The sequence below is a fragment of the Grus americana genome, chromosome 4, assembly GCF_028858705.1.
Source record: "Grus americana isolate bGruAme1 chromosome 4, bGruAme1.mat, whole genome shotgun sequence".
NCBI lineage: Eukaryota > Metazoa > Chordata > Aves > Gruiformes > Gruidae > Grus > Grus americana.
In genome coordinates, this window is record NC_072855.1 from 80,731,071 (window position 1) to 80,745,404 (window position 14,334).

Genomic DNA, 14,334 nt, shown 5'->3' on the forward strand with positions numbered 1-14,334 from the left:
AACATGCCCACCCATGCAGGCATCAGGCCATGCCTTAAGGCGATGGGATCTGTGCTGTAAAACAGCCTCTTCCTACATGCTGGGGATCTCTGTCAGCTCCACTGCCTCAGGAATCTCCAGGGCTACTCAACATGCCGAGTAGTTTTGCTCTTGATGACATGCTTAAGCAAATGCATGCTCCTGAGAGCAGGCAAATGTATGCAGGCAAGAGCATACACGTGCTCTCTGTGCACGTCTTCCTCAGATGGGAGAGGTGGCTTGTGAGAAGCCAGTGGCGTGCTCCAAGGACTGAAGCTGACCGCACATGGACAGTTTTCCCCGGCCAGATGCTTCTTTGAATTTGGTTTTAAAGAGCTGGCTCAGGCAAAGCAAAAGGAGGAAATATGGGGCAATCTAAAGTGACTGGGAATTTGCTACTGTAACCGGCTCTAGCTGTATTGTCAAAATCTCCCTGCTCTTTAAATTTTGGAATAATGAGTGCATATTAGGCAAGGCAGTGTGCTGCACTCACAAGTCATGGCTGCATCTGTACTTCAGAACAGGCTGTTTCAAGTTGATTTTCTTAAGCAGATAGTCCACAGCCAAAAAATACTTCATTTTACATAGACAGGGACACAGACCCCAATATTCCAGTAGCACCACTTCAACTTGCTTTCATGTGCACTGCTGACTTTCACTAAACGGACTGGATCACCGCATTGTAGAAAAAACAGTTACAACAATTTCAGCTGAAGTGCACGCAGCTAAAGGTTTGGCCCATATTCACAAAAAAACCCCCAAACACCCCAAAACAAAATGCAAACAAACCTAAAGTTAAAGATATCCTAATAGCAATGAAGCAGGGAATGAGTTTAAAGATTAGTTAATTGGCTTACTAAAGGAGTTGATGTCTCAGGAAATAATCAAAATCAAAGTTCAATGAACTTAGTTTTATGATTCACAACCGATCTGGCATATAGGTGTGTATAATATACGACAGGTCTTCAATGAATGTATATTAGTACATGCCCATACTGGAGCTATACTGATTGCCATCTCTTAAGAATCAGTCTCTTTCACATTCTCTACCTGCAATGTTATCGTATTAATCAAACAAGAATATATCCCAGCCTGTACGGCTAGCTCATCTGTATTAAACATCGATTACCAAGCGTTGGCCTGGTTTGACACCTACTTTAAACAACTCTCAACTTATAAAAGGTGAAGGCCAAAAAGAGTGCCACTTACTTGAGCAGAGACTCTTCCAGAGTATAAAACTGTAAAATACACCCAACACGTCATGGTGTGTACGTGAGTCAGATCCTTCACTCATGAGACTCAGTGTCCCAAGTGCATGACGTTATTATTAGCACCCTTTGACACCACGGGAGGGAATGGCCTTAAACATGCTGTACAACTCCGGAGGCTCTCAGAAGTTCACCTCTCCTGTGATCTTCTGGCACTTTTCTAGCCTAAAGCCCAACAGATTTGCTTACAGGGCTCAACAGCTTCACCAGTGACAGAACCTGAGCAGCGGTACAGCACTGGCTCCCTGTTTCCTGCAAGCTCACAACAGCAGCCGAAAAATCTCCCTTGGCACTGCCTGGACACTCATTTGCTCTGAAGTTTATGATGCTCGTGACATTTAGAACCAACACGGTCCTTAAGACTCCTGTCCTCCCTCTCCCAAAGCCCTGCCGCGAGGTCCGACAGCCGTGCCTGGGTTGCTTTGCTGTAGCTGGTGAGAGGCTGCTTACCTTTTGAGACACCAGACCAAGCCTCAGGTATTCCCATCCTTGCGGTGGAGGCAGCCTACCATTTGGCGAGCGCAGTCCTCGGAGGAGGGAATGGCATTACTGCCTCGGAAAGTGGAGAAACAGGAGCAGAGCAATTAAGATAACAAGTTGCAGATACAGGTGCTGTGCAGAGAGGCACCTCAGGACTAATCCCGCAGTAAAAAGCAGGAGGTTTGCTCCGCAGAGGCAGCTCAGATTACTGCCCTCCTACCAAGCAGTCGTCAGCAGGCCTGACAGACAGAAGCAGAGACCGTGAGGAAAGGGGAATTTTGCCGAGTGAAAGTGCCAGTCAGCTCTGTCTTGACCCCCAGGAGATCGGTGGTTGGCTCCCTCTTATAATTAACACTGGGATTTTGGGGGAGAGAGGAGAAAAGAAACGGAATTCAATAAAGAAGTGTTTTCAGCCAGCCAGGAATTATTTCTTGTTTCTCTTGAAACTCACCATTCAAAGTTCATTTGAAAAAAAGTATTTGGAAGTGAGAGTGGAGGATAAAAACCCACAGTGGCGGAGAGATGTAGCAGGGATATCAGTCTCTTTGCTCACTGGCCCACAAGTTAGGGCACAGTAATGTGACTGCAGGCTGAGGGTTGAAAAAAGAAGCCTGCAACAGTTCCCTTCTGCCAACCATCAGCTCTGTGGGTCCCGCTGCCTCTTTTCCTATGCCAAAGGACCAGGCCTGAGCCCTGGCAGAGGAGAAGGCTACGCGTACGTGGCTCTGTACGGAGTCCATGGAAATATCACAGAAAAGTATGTGGCCCTCAACACACTGGACCCATCCTGACACAGAGGATGTCAGTCTGATGCAACTAGGTAGGTTTAGTTACCCTCTACCCAGCCAGGCTGCCTCAGCATCCAAGTGAATGCTGAAAACATACATTAATTATATGTTACATATATTAAATTAGCCTGCTTTTCCTACAGGTAGCAAAATGTTTCATTTCAGGCCAAACGGAATACACAATTTCACTTCCATTTAACTCTAAATATTTTTTTTCCCAGTTTGGCTGTTAGACCAGAACATACGTTATTCACAATCTCACCCACACTTTTTACCATACGTTCTCCAATGTCAACATCCCCTTTACTTCAAGAGTCTGAATACATCATCCTCTTCAATGCAGTTAATTTCCCGACACCTTACTGGCAGGAGAGCTGTATCTCCTTTTTATAAGGGAGGCGGGTATAAGGAGTATTGGCACATAAAAATGTCTACCAGCAGGAGGAACTGAACCCAAGCCCCAGGCGCAACACCAGCGTACTGGAGGAGTTTCCTGTCTCCCCAAGACAGAGGATGGCACTTACTGCCTCTATTCTCCTCTTGCAATTTCATCTCACGATAGCAATAATTTTAAAAAGCCTGGTAAACACAGAAGACTAAGAGGTAACTCTGAGCTAACCGACTCTCTTCACTGTCTGAAAGATGTATTTTTTAACCAATATTTCTGATTCTAATGAGCTTAGGCATTCTTTAATAGGAAAAAAAAAAAAGTTACGGTGTACTTATGCAGGTATAACCTCCATGAAAACATTTTACATACATGTACTGAAGACCGACCCTGTCTCCCTTCTAATGACAAAGTCAAAGCAGGCAGAAAGCTGAGGAAAGGGGTATTGGGGAAAAAAAAAGTTCTATATTCTAGAGCTATTGGTGTAGCCAGTGTTTTGGCCAGGTGCATACACGTAAATACTCTTTGTCCACCTACATTTGTGTGAGTGAGTCAGGCTGCCTTTCGCTACAGACAGGAAGATTTGTGCATATAAAAGATCATTTGATACTGTCTGTGCAGTTTCTGCTCTTCATTATTCTTTTGACTGAGATATTCCATTTACCCAGCCACAGGGGAGAAACAATACCATGGCATTTGGATGACCCATAGAAGCCCATTCATGGAAAAATGTAAAGTAGTTACAGTGACCGCTTCGCCCTAACATCTGTTTTATTGAAGTAAATCAAGCAAACTCCATTTATATCAGGAGGATTACATTAGCATTCGTTAGCCTTTCCTGACCCCACCTCCCTTCCAAAGGACATCAAGCAGGAAAAGCACGGAAAAGTTTTTGAGAAATTGTTTTATATTCCTGGGTAACTACTGTATCTGAGTAAAATTAATATTTAACCCGGCCAAGGATATGTGTACATCAGCATATATTGACACCACACAGCTTCTGACCCCCTTATAAATCAATATTTATAGTCAGCTCTTGAAATTAAGGTAATGCAACTGGAGCTTCTTACAATAAAGATGACGTAATTCAGTTATTGCCAGTGCTCCCCCTGCAGCTGCCCCGTGAAGCTGCCATTCTGCAGTCCTTTGCACCTGTACAGGTAACCAGAACCTCGCGCAAGTCCAGGTATTTGCCCTATCGACTAAAGGTCAGCCGAAACACAATCACAGATAGAGAAGCAAGGCACAGATCACTCGGAGAACACATGCTTGTTTGTTCGAGTTTTCATACTATTGTGATCTGATCCAGCTCCAACTTAATCCTCAGGAAATTCCAAAAAGAAGGAGATTCACACCCTAAAAAGCACTTTGTATGGCACTGGCAGAGATTTCCCAGCTTTTCCAGTGTCACTTTCTGAAAAATCAAACCCCAGTTTGATTACTGCCCGAAGAAGGCAAACTAATCCAAATGCACTCGGTGAAAGAAGCAGCTAATGCAGAGTGGCAGTGGCTAGAAATCGCTGTGTTTCGAATGCAGTTTCAGGTGAGGGGTCAGTCTTTAATGTCTTATATAGGATAACACATTACGGTGGCTGGCATTTTTTTTTTCCAAGGCATTTTCCCACTGTCACCATCAGTGGCCTAATTTTTTTTTTTCCCTCAAAAACTGTATCTAGATTTTCTTCACATTTACTACTCACTGTGGGAAATTTCTTAAAAGCCTGGCAGTCCTAAGCTGTAGCTAATTAAATCCTAGACAGTAAGCCTGTTGCCAGTGATTTCAAAATTAAATTCTGTTCACCTCTTAGCTGTCTGCTGTCTTTCGCATTGACCCTTCCTAACAAGATAAGGAACTGCAAACATTTTGATGAATGCACAGAAAACTCCTCTAATGAAAATATTGATGCTTGAGATAGTTAAAGACCTAGCAGTTTGATCCAACATGCAAGCAAATTGTAAAGCCTTTACTTACCTGGAAACGGGCTGTAGAGACCTCGGAAATACTGTACAAACAATGGGTCGGACCCTGATGGGCTTTGGCTGGTCGCACCCGTTTGCATCAGCTGAGGAGCTGCCTCTTCGTGCAAGACTCCGACTGAAGGCTCATTTTTTTAGAGTGTTAAAGAGATACACTTTAAAAGACCCTCTCGTTGTCACAAGATCTCACGCAACAGAGCATCAGTGACACCTGGCAGACAGGGAGCTGAGAGCTGAGAAACAAGGAGGCATGACAAGGGCACACTGGGAAGCTGTAGAGGAGTTTACAACCGAACGTACAACAGTGCTAGTCACAAGACCACCCTGGAGCCCTCTGCCAGTGTTAATGCCAGCTTTCACCTCTCGGCTGTCAGTCTTAAAACTTCCATGTGCACGAAGCCTTCCTTTCTCCTGCTCCCCCCAGTCATCATCACCGAACAAAAAAATAACCGCACCACATAGCAGCTCTTTGGAAACATGCTCCTGCAGTACTACAGAGTGGAGTGTGAGTCAATGCCTATTCTAATTAATTTCATTCACAAAACTTGGATTTATTTGATGCAATTTTTTGGCACGCTGTCAAATACGACACAAAATTACATTAGTGTCATAAGAGGAAAGGATTAGCCAACAGAGTTCTTTGAAGAATTGTGTTGGCACTTGGCTTTTTGTAAAAATGCCAGCAGCTTCCCCTCTCTCTAGGAACAGCCCATTTTCTCCAGGTCAATGAGGGAAATCACTGCTCAGTGAGGGTCTGAGCCAAAGCCTTTCTGAGTCTGTGGGAATCTTTCCACCAATTTCCATGGGCTCGAATCAGCTCTGAGCCTCAGATGTCACCCGTACTGACATCTTCCTCCCACACTTTGACACTTCGATTGGGTCATTTATCAGGTAGAATGGAAGATATTTTTTTTCCTTTTTTTTTTAAAGCCTTAGTTATAGCAATTTGCTGTCGAAAGGACAACTTTGTAGCTATGGCATAGGTGTAAGTATTCAGGATGTCCGGGTTTAATTCCTGATCTTGCCACAGAGGTCTTTAAATGAGTTGCTTAGAACCAGATTTGCCTGAGAACATAACACTGGCCATGCTGTGGCAGAGCGGAGGCCCACGTAGCCCAGCATCTTCTCCCTGACAGCACCTCAAAGCAGACATGTCAAGAAGAGGCTAAGAGCAGAACTAATATACTCGCATGTCCAACATCTTCCCAGCCCCGGCAGTTTGCAGTGCAGCGCCCACGTAAGCGTGAGATGGCCCCTGGCACTTCGCATCAGGTTTTTGTCTGCCATGGGACTGGTGTTTCCAGGGGGTGTATCCCTTGGTGAATTCTCAGCCCGCTCAGCACCTGAATTGGCCAGCTTCTCTCTGACAGTGCTGGTCTCAGGACTGTAGCATAGTTCTCCTAGCATCTCCCCAGGTCTCATCGTTCAGACAAGGGGGCCTGGGGACAGGGATGTGCCAAGAGAATAAGCCGAATAACCCAAGTGACACAGGGAATCTGTAGGGAAGCATGAAAACAAACATGCAGATTACGGTTATAGCCAAGGATAAGCTTAATCCTTTCTTTTTGTACAGTTTTTAGCACAACAGGAAAATGAGGATAATGTTTTCTATCCCCACTCCTCCTTTATTTGACTTGTATTTTTAGGCCAAGGCTCTTTGAGATGGAAAAGAATTGCAGGCACTGCTAAGCTTGAGGCAGACCAACCACCAACACTGAAAACAGAAAATCAGCCGCCTTGAATGCTGATCTTTGCTATGTTTGTATCTATCTGCTTACTTACACCTCACTACGGAGCTGCCCCAGAAAGTGAGCGATGATACAGTCAAATATCCTTCGCTCTACATAAAACATACTATGAGAACTGGGCAACCACACACCTTTGGACAGGTAAAGCTGTTAGTAAAGCTGTAGTTGGTATCAGGAGCAGCAGTAGCCACGTACTTTAATTGCAGCATCTATCTAACGGTGATGGCTAGCACCAAGCGCAAAACATCAGATCCTCATTCAAGCTACTGCTGATTTGTACGAGTGGAGGATTCGCTCATGGGCGGCTTTGGAGAAGAACGAGGCTGAGGGGTGGCTTTTACTGCCATGGTCTCGGAAGCACTAAGCTTCTGTGCCTTGAGCTTCAAGAGTGCAACAAGATGTTAGGGCAACTATATGCTATCTGAACTGAATGTACTTCATCTTTGATATAATATTGTATATACCACATAAATAATACTTGAACAGGCTTCCTATGGTCACTCGTATCTGTATGATTGGATATATGCTAAGAACACACATGTTGCACGTCTTAGAGGTATGCAGTTTTGCTGTAAAACACAGGTCTTTTGAGAATCATACTCCATGCAGTCTCACTGGCTCTGCAAATGCAAGTGTCACCATCGGAGTCCCTCACATCCCAAGTCAGAAGCTATGTGCTGGCCTCAACCCTAAAAACAACAGCCCAGAAGAGCTCTGCAGGACATCTGCATGTCAGCGTGTACAGAGTAAGGGCCTAAACCATCAGTAATTCACTCCAGAAAATTTTTACTTGCTGTTCCACTAGCAAATTTTAATAGAGCTTTGCATTCATTAACCAAGACTGACGTTGGATCCAAGAGTTTAAAGAATCAAAGGACCAAATTCTGGCCTGAGGTAACTCATGTGAACTCCATTCAAGTCAACGGAGCTGCTTTCCACCCACCAAGAACATGGACCAAACTGCCCGTGGCAAGCTCACTGCACAACATACTGTCGCCTCAACAGGAATGACTTCATGTTTTCACCTCTGCCCTCCCTGCACCAGGCAACAGTGAATGCCACAGCAACTCTGAGGAATGGCTTGTAGGAGGCCTTAGTTCAAACAGTGTTTGTGTTAGAAAGGGTGTCTGAGAGTTGTTGTCCCTGTGACTGTGGTTCCCTTCAGCATGATATTCGCAGAACAGCTACATTTGCCATCATGCCTCAGTGATCTAATTGCTGCTGTTACCAACATGTTGAATGTAAAACTATGTAAACAGTGTGACGCTTTGACAACCATTCTTGCTTATTGACCTGTGGAAAAGTCTATTTTTGGCAACTGCTGTAGGCCAGTGTGGTTGCTGTAAAGCAGACAAGGCAATGCCCACACTTTGAGCCTTATCTTCAGCTGATACAATCATGCATAACACAATTAGATCGAACTGATACCACTGAAAAGGCCTGGCTCTTTTTTCAACTGCACTCAAGTCTGCTTAGATGCTGAAGTTGGAGAGGAAGAACGGAAAAAAACAAGTTGGAAAAAATAACCCATCTTTCACAATTAAACAACTAAGCTTCATTGCTGTGGCTTGTAGCTTTAGCTTTCAAACACTCAGTTTCCTCCAGCTGGTTAAAGATCAACTGAGTACCAAAAACTATGTAAGGTAGTTTGCTGAGGACAGTAGGCAAGCATCCCGCTACAAGGTGAAACAAACTGGTCTCTCCAGTTTCCCACAGTGATTCACACCTACTGTTCCCAAATTGGCAAATCGTGAGCAAAAATATCTCCTCAGCATCAGCCCGTGGATTCCTCAGACTTGATGGAACTGGTTCAGCTCATACCCACAGTGAGAGACATTTGTCACCAGCAGTGATACAGACACACTGAAGACTATCATGGGAAATACTTGTGGACACCTCTCTTCTGAGAGCCTAGCTTCTTGGCTCACTCCCATCGCCTGACACCAGTGGAGCAATACTTGTTTGTTCTTCCCTGTAGCGCAATGGTATCTTGTCTCTTTGCTCAGTGATAATTTTAAAGGCTCGCTCTCCTTACCTGTGGCAATTTGATCTGGCTAGCAGGACTGAACACTCAAGTAGCGGTGTGCTTTTTGCCTGATTGCTCAGGTATGAAATAAATCAGAATGAAATGAATGTGCTTTCCTCTGGGCCAGCAGAGGAAAGTGTCCTGAAAAGCCCTGTATTAAAAAGCAGGGGAGAAGAAAACAGGTAATTTTGTTGTACAATTCTAAATGTCTTAAGAATCAGATGGCAGAAAGAGCGCTAGAATGGACCACCAAGCTAAATCCACCTTGCCAGCAGCAAGCACACAAAAGACAGTAGCAGCAAGGTATGCGAGGCAGGAAATCGTAACTCAATTTAGCAGAGAGTGGAAAGTGCACCTAAGTAAGGTACGCTCAATAAGGCTTTGTAATTCCCTGACATAGAGAGCAGCTCTTTCTTTGGCTTGTTCTGGCTTCAGCACAATGAAGTGTGAAGTATCAGCAAGCTTCCTCATAGCACACCAGCTGCAGACCTGAGGTCTACAGGAATGAACAAATACATACATGTCTGAGTCTATTGTCCCAGAAATGAATGGGCAAAACCAGTACGGGGAGGAATGAGCAGAAAGAAAGGAAGTGGCTTTAGAAACAGCCTTTTAAACAGGTCAGATATGAGCGGCCCTGTTAAAGAAGCAGAGAAAGCTGAACATTTGAGCCATTCAGGGCTCCTGAGCTGAGGATGAGACAAACAAAATGCAGCTAGAAAGCATCCATGAAAAATCATTATCTCCCAAATAAGGATCGTCTTAGGGACTGGGCTCAGTATTTACTCAACGCTAGGGCTCATATGGTCATTCTCTGCCTCTGCCCTACTTTAAGTCCATGAGCAAGGAAGCAGAAAGCGTATAAATACACAACTTTACATGTCTCTCCTACTGCAAGTTCCTCCCTGATGTCAGCAGGACATTCGCACGGGAATGAACAGCAGACTGTGGTCCTCGTGTACTAACTGCTGTGGTACTGGTTATTTATTTATAACCATTCCTAATTATTAATCCTCGTGAGACAGGTAATTTTTCCCATCTCTATGTATTTTAGTCTTTCCTCTTATACTGAATTTTCTCTGATTTTCCCTTCACATTCCCTTCAGTGAAACTATTTCCACTTTTTTCCTCCATTAAACTGACAAATATCAGACTGATGAAGACTGACAATGATGCATCAGTACTGAGCTTTGCAGACAGCATTCCAAGGGAAATAACACATCACTGCATCAGCCTGTCTACAGACCTAGCAAGGTGCTGTAACATCAGTTTTTGCTTAGTACCACAAGTAGAGGATCACTCTGCTGCCACTGGTACTAAAAGCATACCTTTGTCCTACAATAAAAAACAAGATTAAATAGCAATCTGAGTATGCTACATGAGCTACACGAGTGTACAGAGCTGGTCGAATGTATTCTGTTGGTCCTCTGTTCGATGGTCTCACTACAATACATCTGAATAAAAAAATCTGCGCTTTCTGTCCATTGTGATGTCTGGTGTCACCATCACACTGCTATAGAGAGCTCCTGAGTTTTTAACTTGAAAAACAAACAAGCAAACCGTCAAAAACATGCTGACCTTGAATATGCTTTGGAAAGAACCAAAACCACATACACCAAGCAGACTTTGCTATTGTTTGCATATGACTTTTAAGGGGTAAAGTCCATGTCAGTGTGAATTTGTGTCACTCCTAAGCAAGAGCCCTCATGAATACTGAAATCACGGAGTAAAAATTCAGGTCACAAATTACTAGTCAGTGGGTTTTCAGACTGCTGGTATTTGCAGCAACCAACCCTAATCCACTTCAATTAAATCATTATGGCCAATTTACAAAAATCAGCAACTCAAGCACACCAAAAATAATTTATTTTCAGATGATGTAGTACTGCAAAACATCATCATCTTGTCCACACAACAAAGAACAACACTAGTGCTTCCTTTACCGGTCTTAATGGCTAAATTCATTACGTCTGGGGTAAAGATAATCGGCACATCCTTGGTGCTGTAGCTTTACCTCAAGGCTGACTTGCAAACCTTTGTTTGTTCACATTTCATCACACAGATATGCTGCCTGCCCAGCAGCATTCCCCTAACTGAGATGAAGGCTCCACATTGCTCAGGTTCTGTACCGAGCTGCTTTCCTTAATTTGTTTCTTTTACATCTTGCCTCATTTCATTTCATTTTGTTCATAATGTAAAAACTCACTTTCCCCTCGCTGCTTTCCTCTTTCTCACCATTCTCCTCTGGGATCCTTCTTTTATCCCTTCTCATCCACTTTCCCTCTAGCATGGGAGACAAAATCTTTGTCTTCTACCTTGTCACCAGCTGGCCAGAGTGCTGAGTCTTGCCACCTTTGGTGACGGAGAGAATTCAGAAAAGACTTGTGACCAACTGCCCACAAAGCAGTCAGGACCTCACATTTTGTTCTTTTGCTGCTTTCATGCCAGCACGGCAGGGTCAGCTGGGACTGTGTCAAATTACCTGAACCGAAGGCTGGGCTCTTAGCTCTTAATTGCAATTTTTCAGTTCTAAGTTTATGCATTGTCAGTGAGCTTTCAATGTGCACGAAGGGCTTAAAATACCTTGGCAAGGGAATAGTAGGTGAATGTAATACCTCTTAAAGTTAACATGCTTGATCTTTCTAGTGATGATGAAATGAAACCGTGAAAGGCTCAGAACCAAATTTTCTTCAAGTTCACTATAGTATTCCAAAGCAGGAAAACATCAAATACCCTTGCATACTCATTAAAAGGAAGAAGAAAAGGTGAAAAGGTCTTGGGAACTTAAAAATAATGGAAAGAGAAACTATTACGTTACACTGTGAAGTGTAATTTCGAAACATAAAACACTGCTGTCTGATTTTTGCAGAGGTGGATCACCTCCTCTTTCAATAGCTCATCATGGTAACGAGAACCATGTGATCGATGCCCACTGGGATTGCTCTGCCTCTCACGATTCCTACTGCATGGGAAAAACTAGTCAAGGAAATTAAAAAGTTGCTCATTTTCTCTTTTAGCTTGAAGAAAGAGGCCTCAAAGCTTTCTAAGAGACGTGGTCCTGTGATTCAGGCATCTCCCAGGAAAATAATAGGAACTGCTGAATTTTGGCCTGGCTATGACACTGCTGACCTTGAGTACATCACTTCTCCGTCTATAAAGACATATATACATACATACATATATACGCATGTATGCACATATGTATGTGTGTGCGCGCATACATATCCAGGCAGAAAGAGAGTGCTTATTCACTCCTGGTGTCCGGTTTGACACACACAGGAACCAATCTTCCCAACATACTTTTTCCACTCTGTAGGCTGCAAAAGGGCTTCTTACAACACGGGCAGGTTTTAGTCTCCACCAGAGAAATGCTGCTAATGAAAATATCTAAGGGAAGTGGAGAGGAAGAAGTTTGGAATGAAGCAACTGCAAGGGGACTCCAGGCTTTGCTTGTCTTTCCTTTTCTCTTTTCTTTTCTTCTTACCTGTTAGGTGGACAGATCAAACGCCAGAAACAATTCTCGATTTACACCAAACAGAACCAGTTATTTTACTAGTTCATCCCAGCAAAATGAAATTAAACTGTGACAAAAGGTTTCTATTTTCACAATTTTGCTAAGTTAGTTTGAATTAAACATTTTGTTCAGTCAATACAGTTGGACTACAACCTACATGGGCCTTAAATAAAAACCATTTATTTTTGGAAAAAGCTCAAATTGCAATGAACTACTTCTGCAAATATCCTCCCAAATGCCACACAAACCATCTAACAGTTCTGTATATGAATATTCAGAATTTGTTGTAAGGTCATTGTCAGTACCTAGAGGTGCTTTAGGTAAAACAACAGAATATAGCCAGCAAAAGCACAAAATATTCTCCAGAGAGCAGGAGGGTGACTGAGCTGTTCATATCTGCCCTACTCGGACATCCCCGCTCAGATGTTAGTCAGTTGTTCCAACTTAGGACCCAAGCTGACCTTCTGTTTGGCTAATGACAGCTCCTCAGCTGTGCTGATCTTGACCCAGATTCCTTTCTGGCTAAGTGTGGAAATTCAGGACAGAGCGCTCCATGAAGTGATACCAGCTATCACCTAACTGGCATAGAAAAAACTGTTTGGACATGCCCACAGTAAAAAACATACAGGAAGCATCTCTATTAAGGTCTTAACCCCCGCCTCAAATTCTAAACCCAAACATCTCTGATTCCAAACACGTATCAAGATTCAAGTTCTGCATCCTGACCCTAAGACAAACATATTTATTATTCATGTCACCAAAGAGGATCGGCAGAATTTGCTTAGCTGAGTTGTGCTCAGCACACCACCAAACCCAGCACGCTGGCATCATTATTCATTACTATTTACAAGGCCTTTAACAAACAGTGACATAGAACACGTGAGAGATCACTCATTCGGTGATAGCACGGGGGCTGTTGCTTAAAAGATGCAGGTGAAGTGGCTGCTCTTCCCCCTAGATTACACCCTGAGTACAATATTGGTCAGACTGCTCTCGGTCAGCACAGCCACTCTGTCTCACCTGCAGAACATGAAACAGCTCCAAATCTTGCTGAGGCCAGTGGAAATCTTTCTGCTGTCACAGCAACAGTGATAACATGCAGCAAATGAGGCAAGAGCTATGTACAGAACTGCCACCCCTTCACAGGGAGCCCCAAGCACTTTGAAGGAAGACGGGACGGCTTGTAAATCTCTGAACAGGAGTCCTGGATTGCCACGTGGCAGGGGAGCAGTGGAAGAGTATGTGTACTGTGGGTAAGGATTTCACATACTTGGATGAATCAGTGACAAACGAGTCATAGAAATGTTGGCTGAAAAGAACAAACATTTGCCCTTGGGCTCATGCCTGTGTGCTTCAAACCAGGCTTTTGCCAAGATCAGGCCGAGTCATAAGCTTTCAGCTGGAGATGTGAGGGGAATGGCTGTCACACCCTGCAGGGCGGGAGAGAGGGAGGGAAGGAGTGTTGAATCTTGCCTACCTGCGGACGACTAGCTTCAGTTTCTTGTAGGACCCTTTAACCAGGGAGATGGCCTCTCTCCTGGAGCTGCTCAGTTCCACCTCATTGATGTTCACCACTTCGTCACCAGCCTGCAGCTTGGAAGGCAGGGAGTCCGCTTTACCGCCTTCTTCGATCTGCACAGGAAAGAGAGGAGAAAGAAACGGTGAGGCGTGCCTACCACAGTTTGGCTATCACAGGCAGAGCTGAGCATGCATTTCTGTTGAAGGAATTAGGCCTACCAGCCCCAAATTCAGCTCTTCGACTAAGAAAGGTTGTCTCCCTTTGCCAGCCAGCTTCCTCAAAGGTCTGTGCTTGCCTCCCCTATATTTCACATGGATGGAAGCTGGAGATTGGCAGCCAAATTAATTCTGCCAAGAAGCATTGCTTTGAATAAGCCTGCAAAGTCTTTGGTATTTGGAAGCAGTAAATGCCAGCAAAACGGCCATGGAATGCCTCCTGATAAGAGCAGCCAGGCACAAGCCCAAGGGCAAAGCCAGGATTAGAAGAGCTTGGATGTGATTTTTTTGTTCAAGCTCCTCTACATGATCTAGCTGGCTGATTAACAACAGCTTCTTGCTTACTGGCCAGCAACAAAGCAGATGCACATAGGTGTGTGTAGCACCTCTGTA

At 44.1% G+C, this 14,334-nt stretch overlaps 1 protein-coding gene across 4 annotated transcripts in view; it reads right to left on the reverse strand.

Moving 5' to 3' along the window:
- The window catches only part of SHROOM3 (shroom family member 3), a 151,540-nt gene that overhangs the window by 90,662 nt on the left and 46,544 nt on the right, over positions 1–14,334 (reverse strand). For 2 of the 4 annotated variants that reach the window (XM_054824665.1, XM_054824664.1), the window contains exon 2: positions 13,685–13,839. In XM_054824665.1, the coding sequence (XP_054680640.1) occupies positions 13,685–13,839 (155 nt within the window). Of the gene's footprint in view, positions 1–1,736; positions 1,926–13,684; positions 13,840–14,334 lie in introns of those variants that run through there. The other 2 variants (XM_054824670.1, XM_054824666.1) reach the window with 2 other exon arrangements.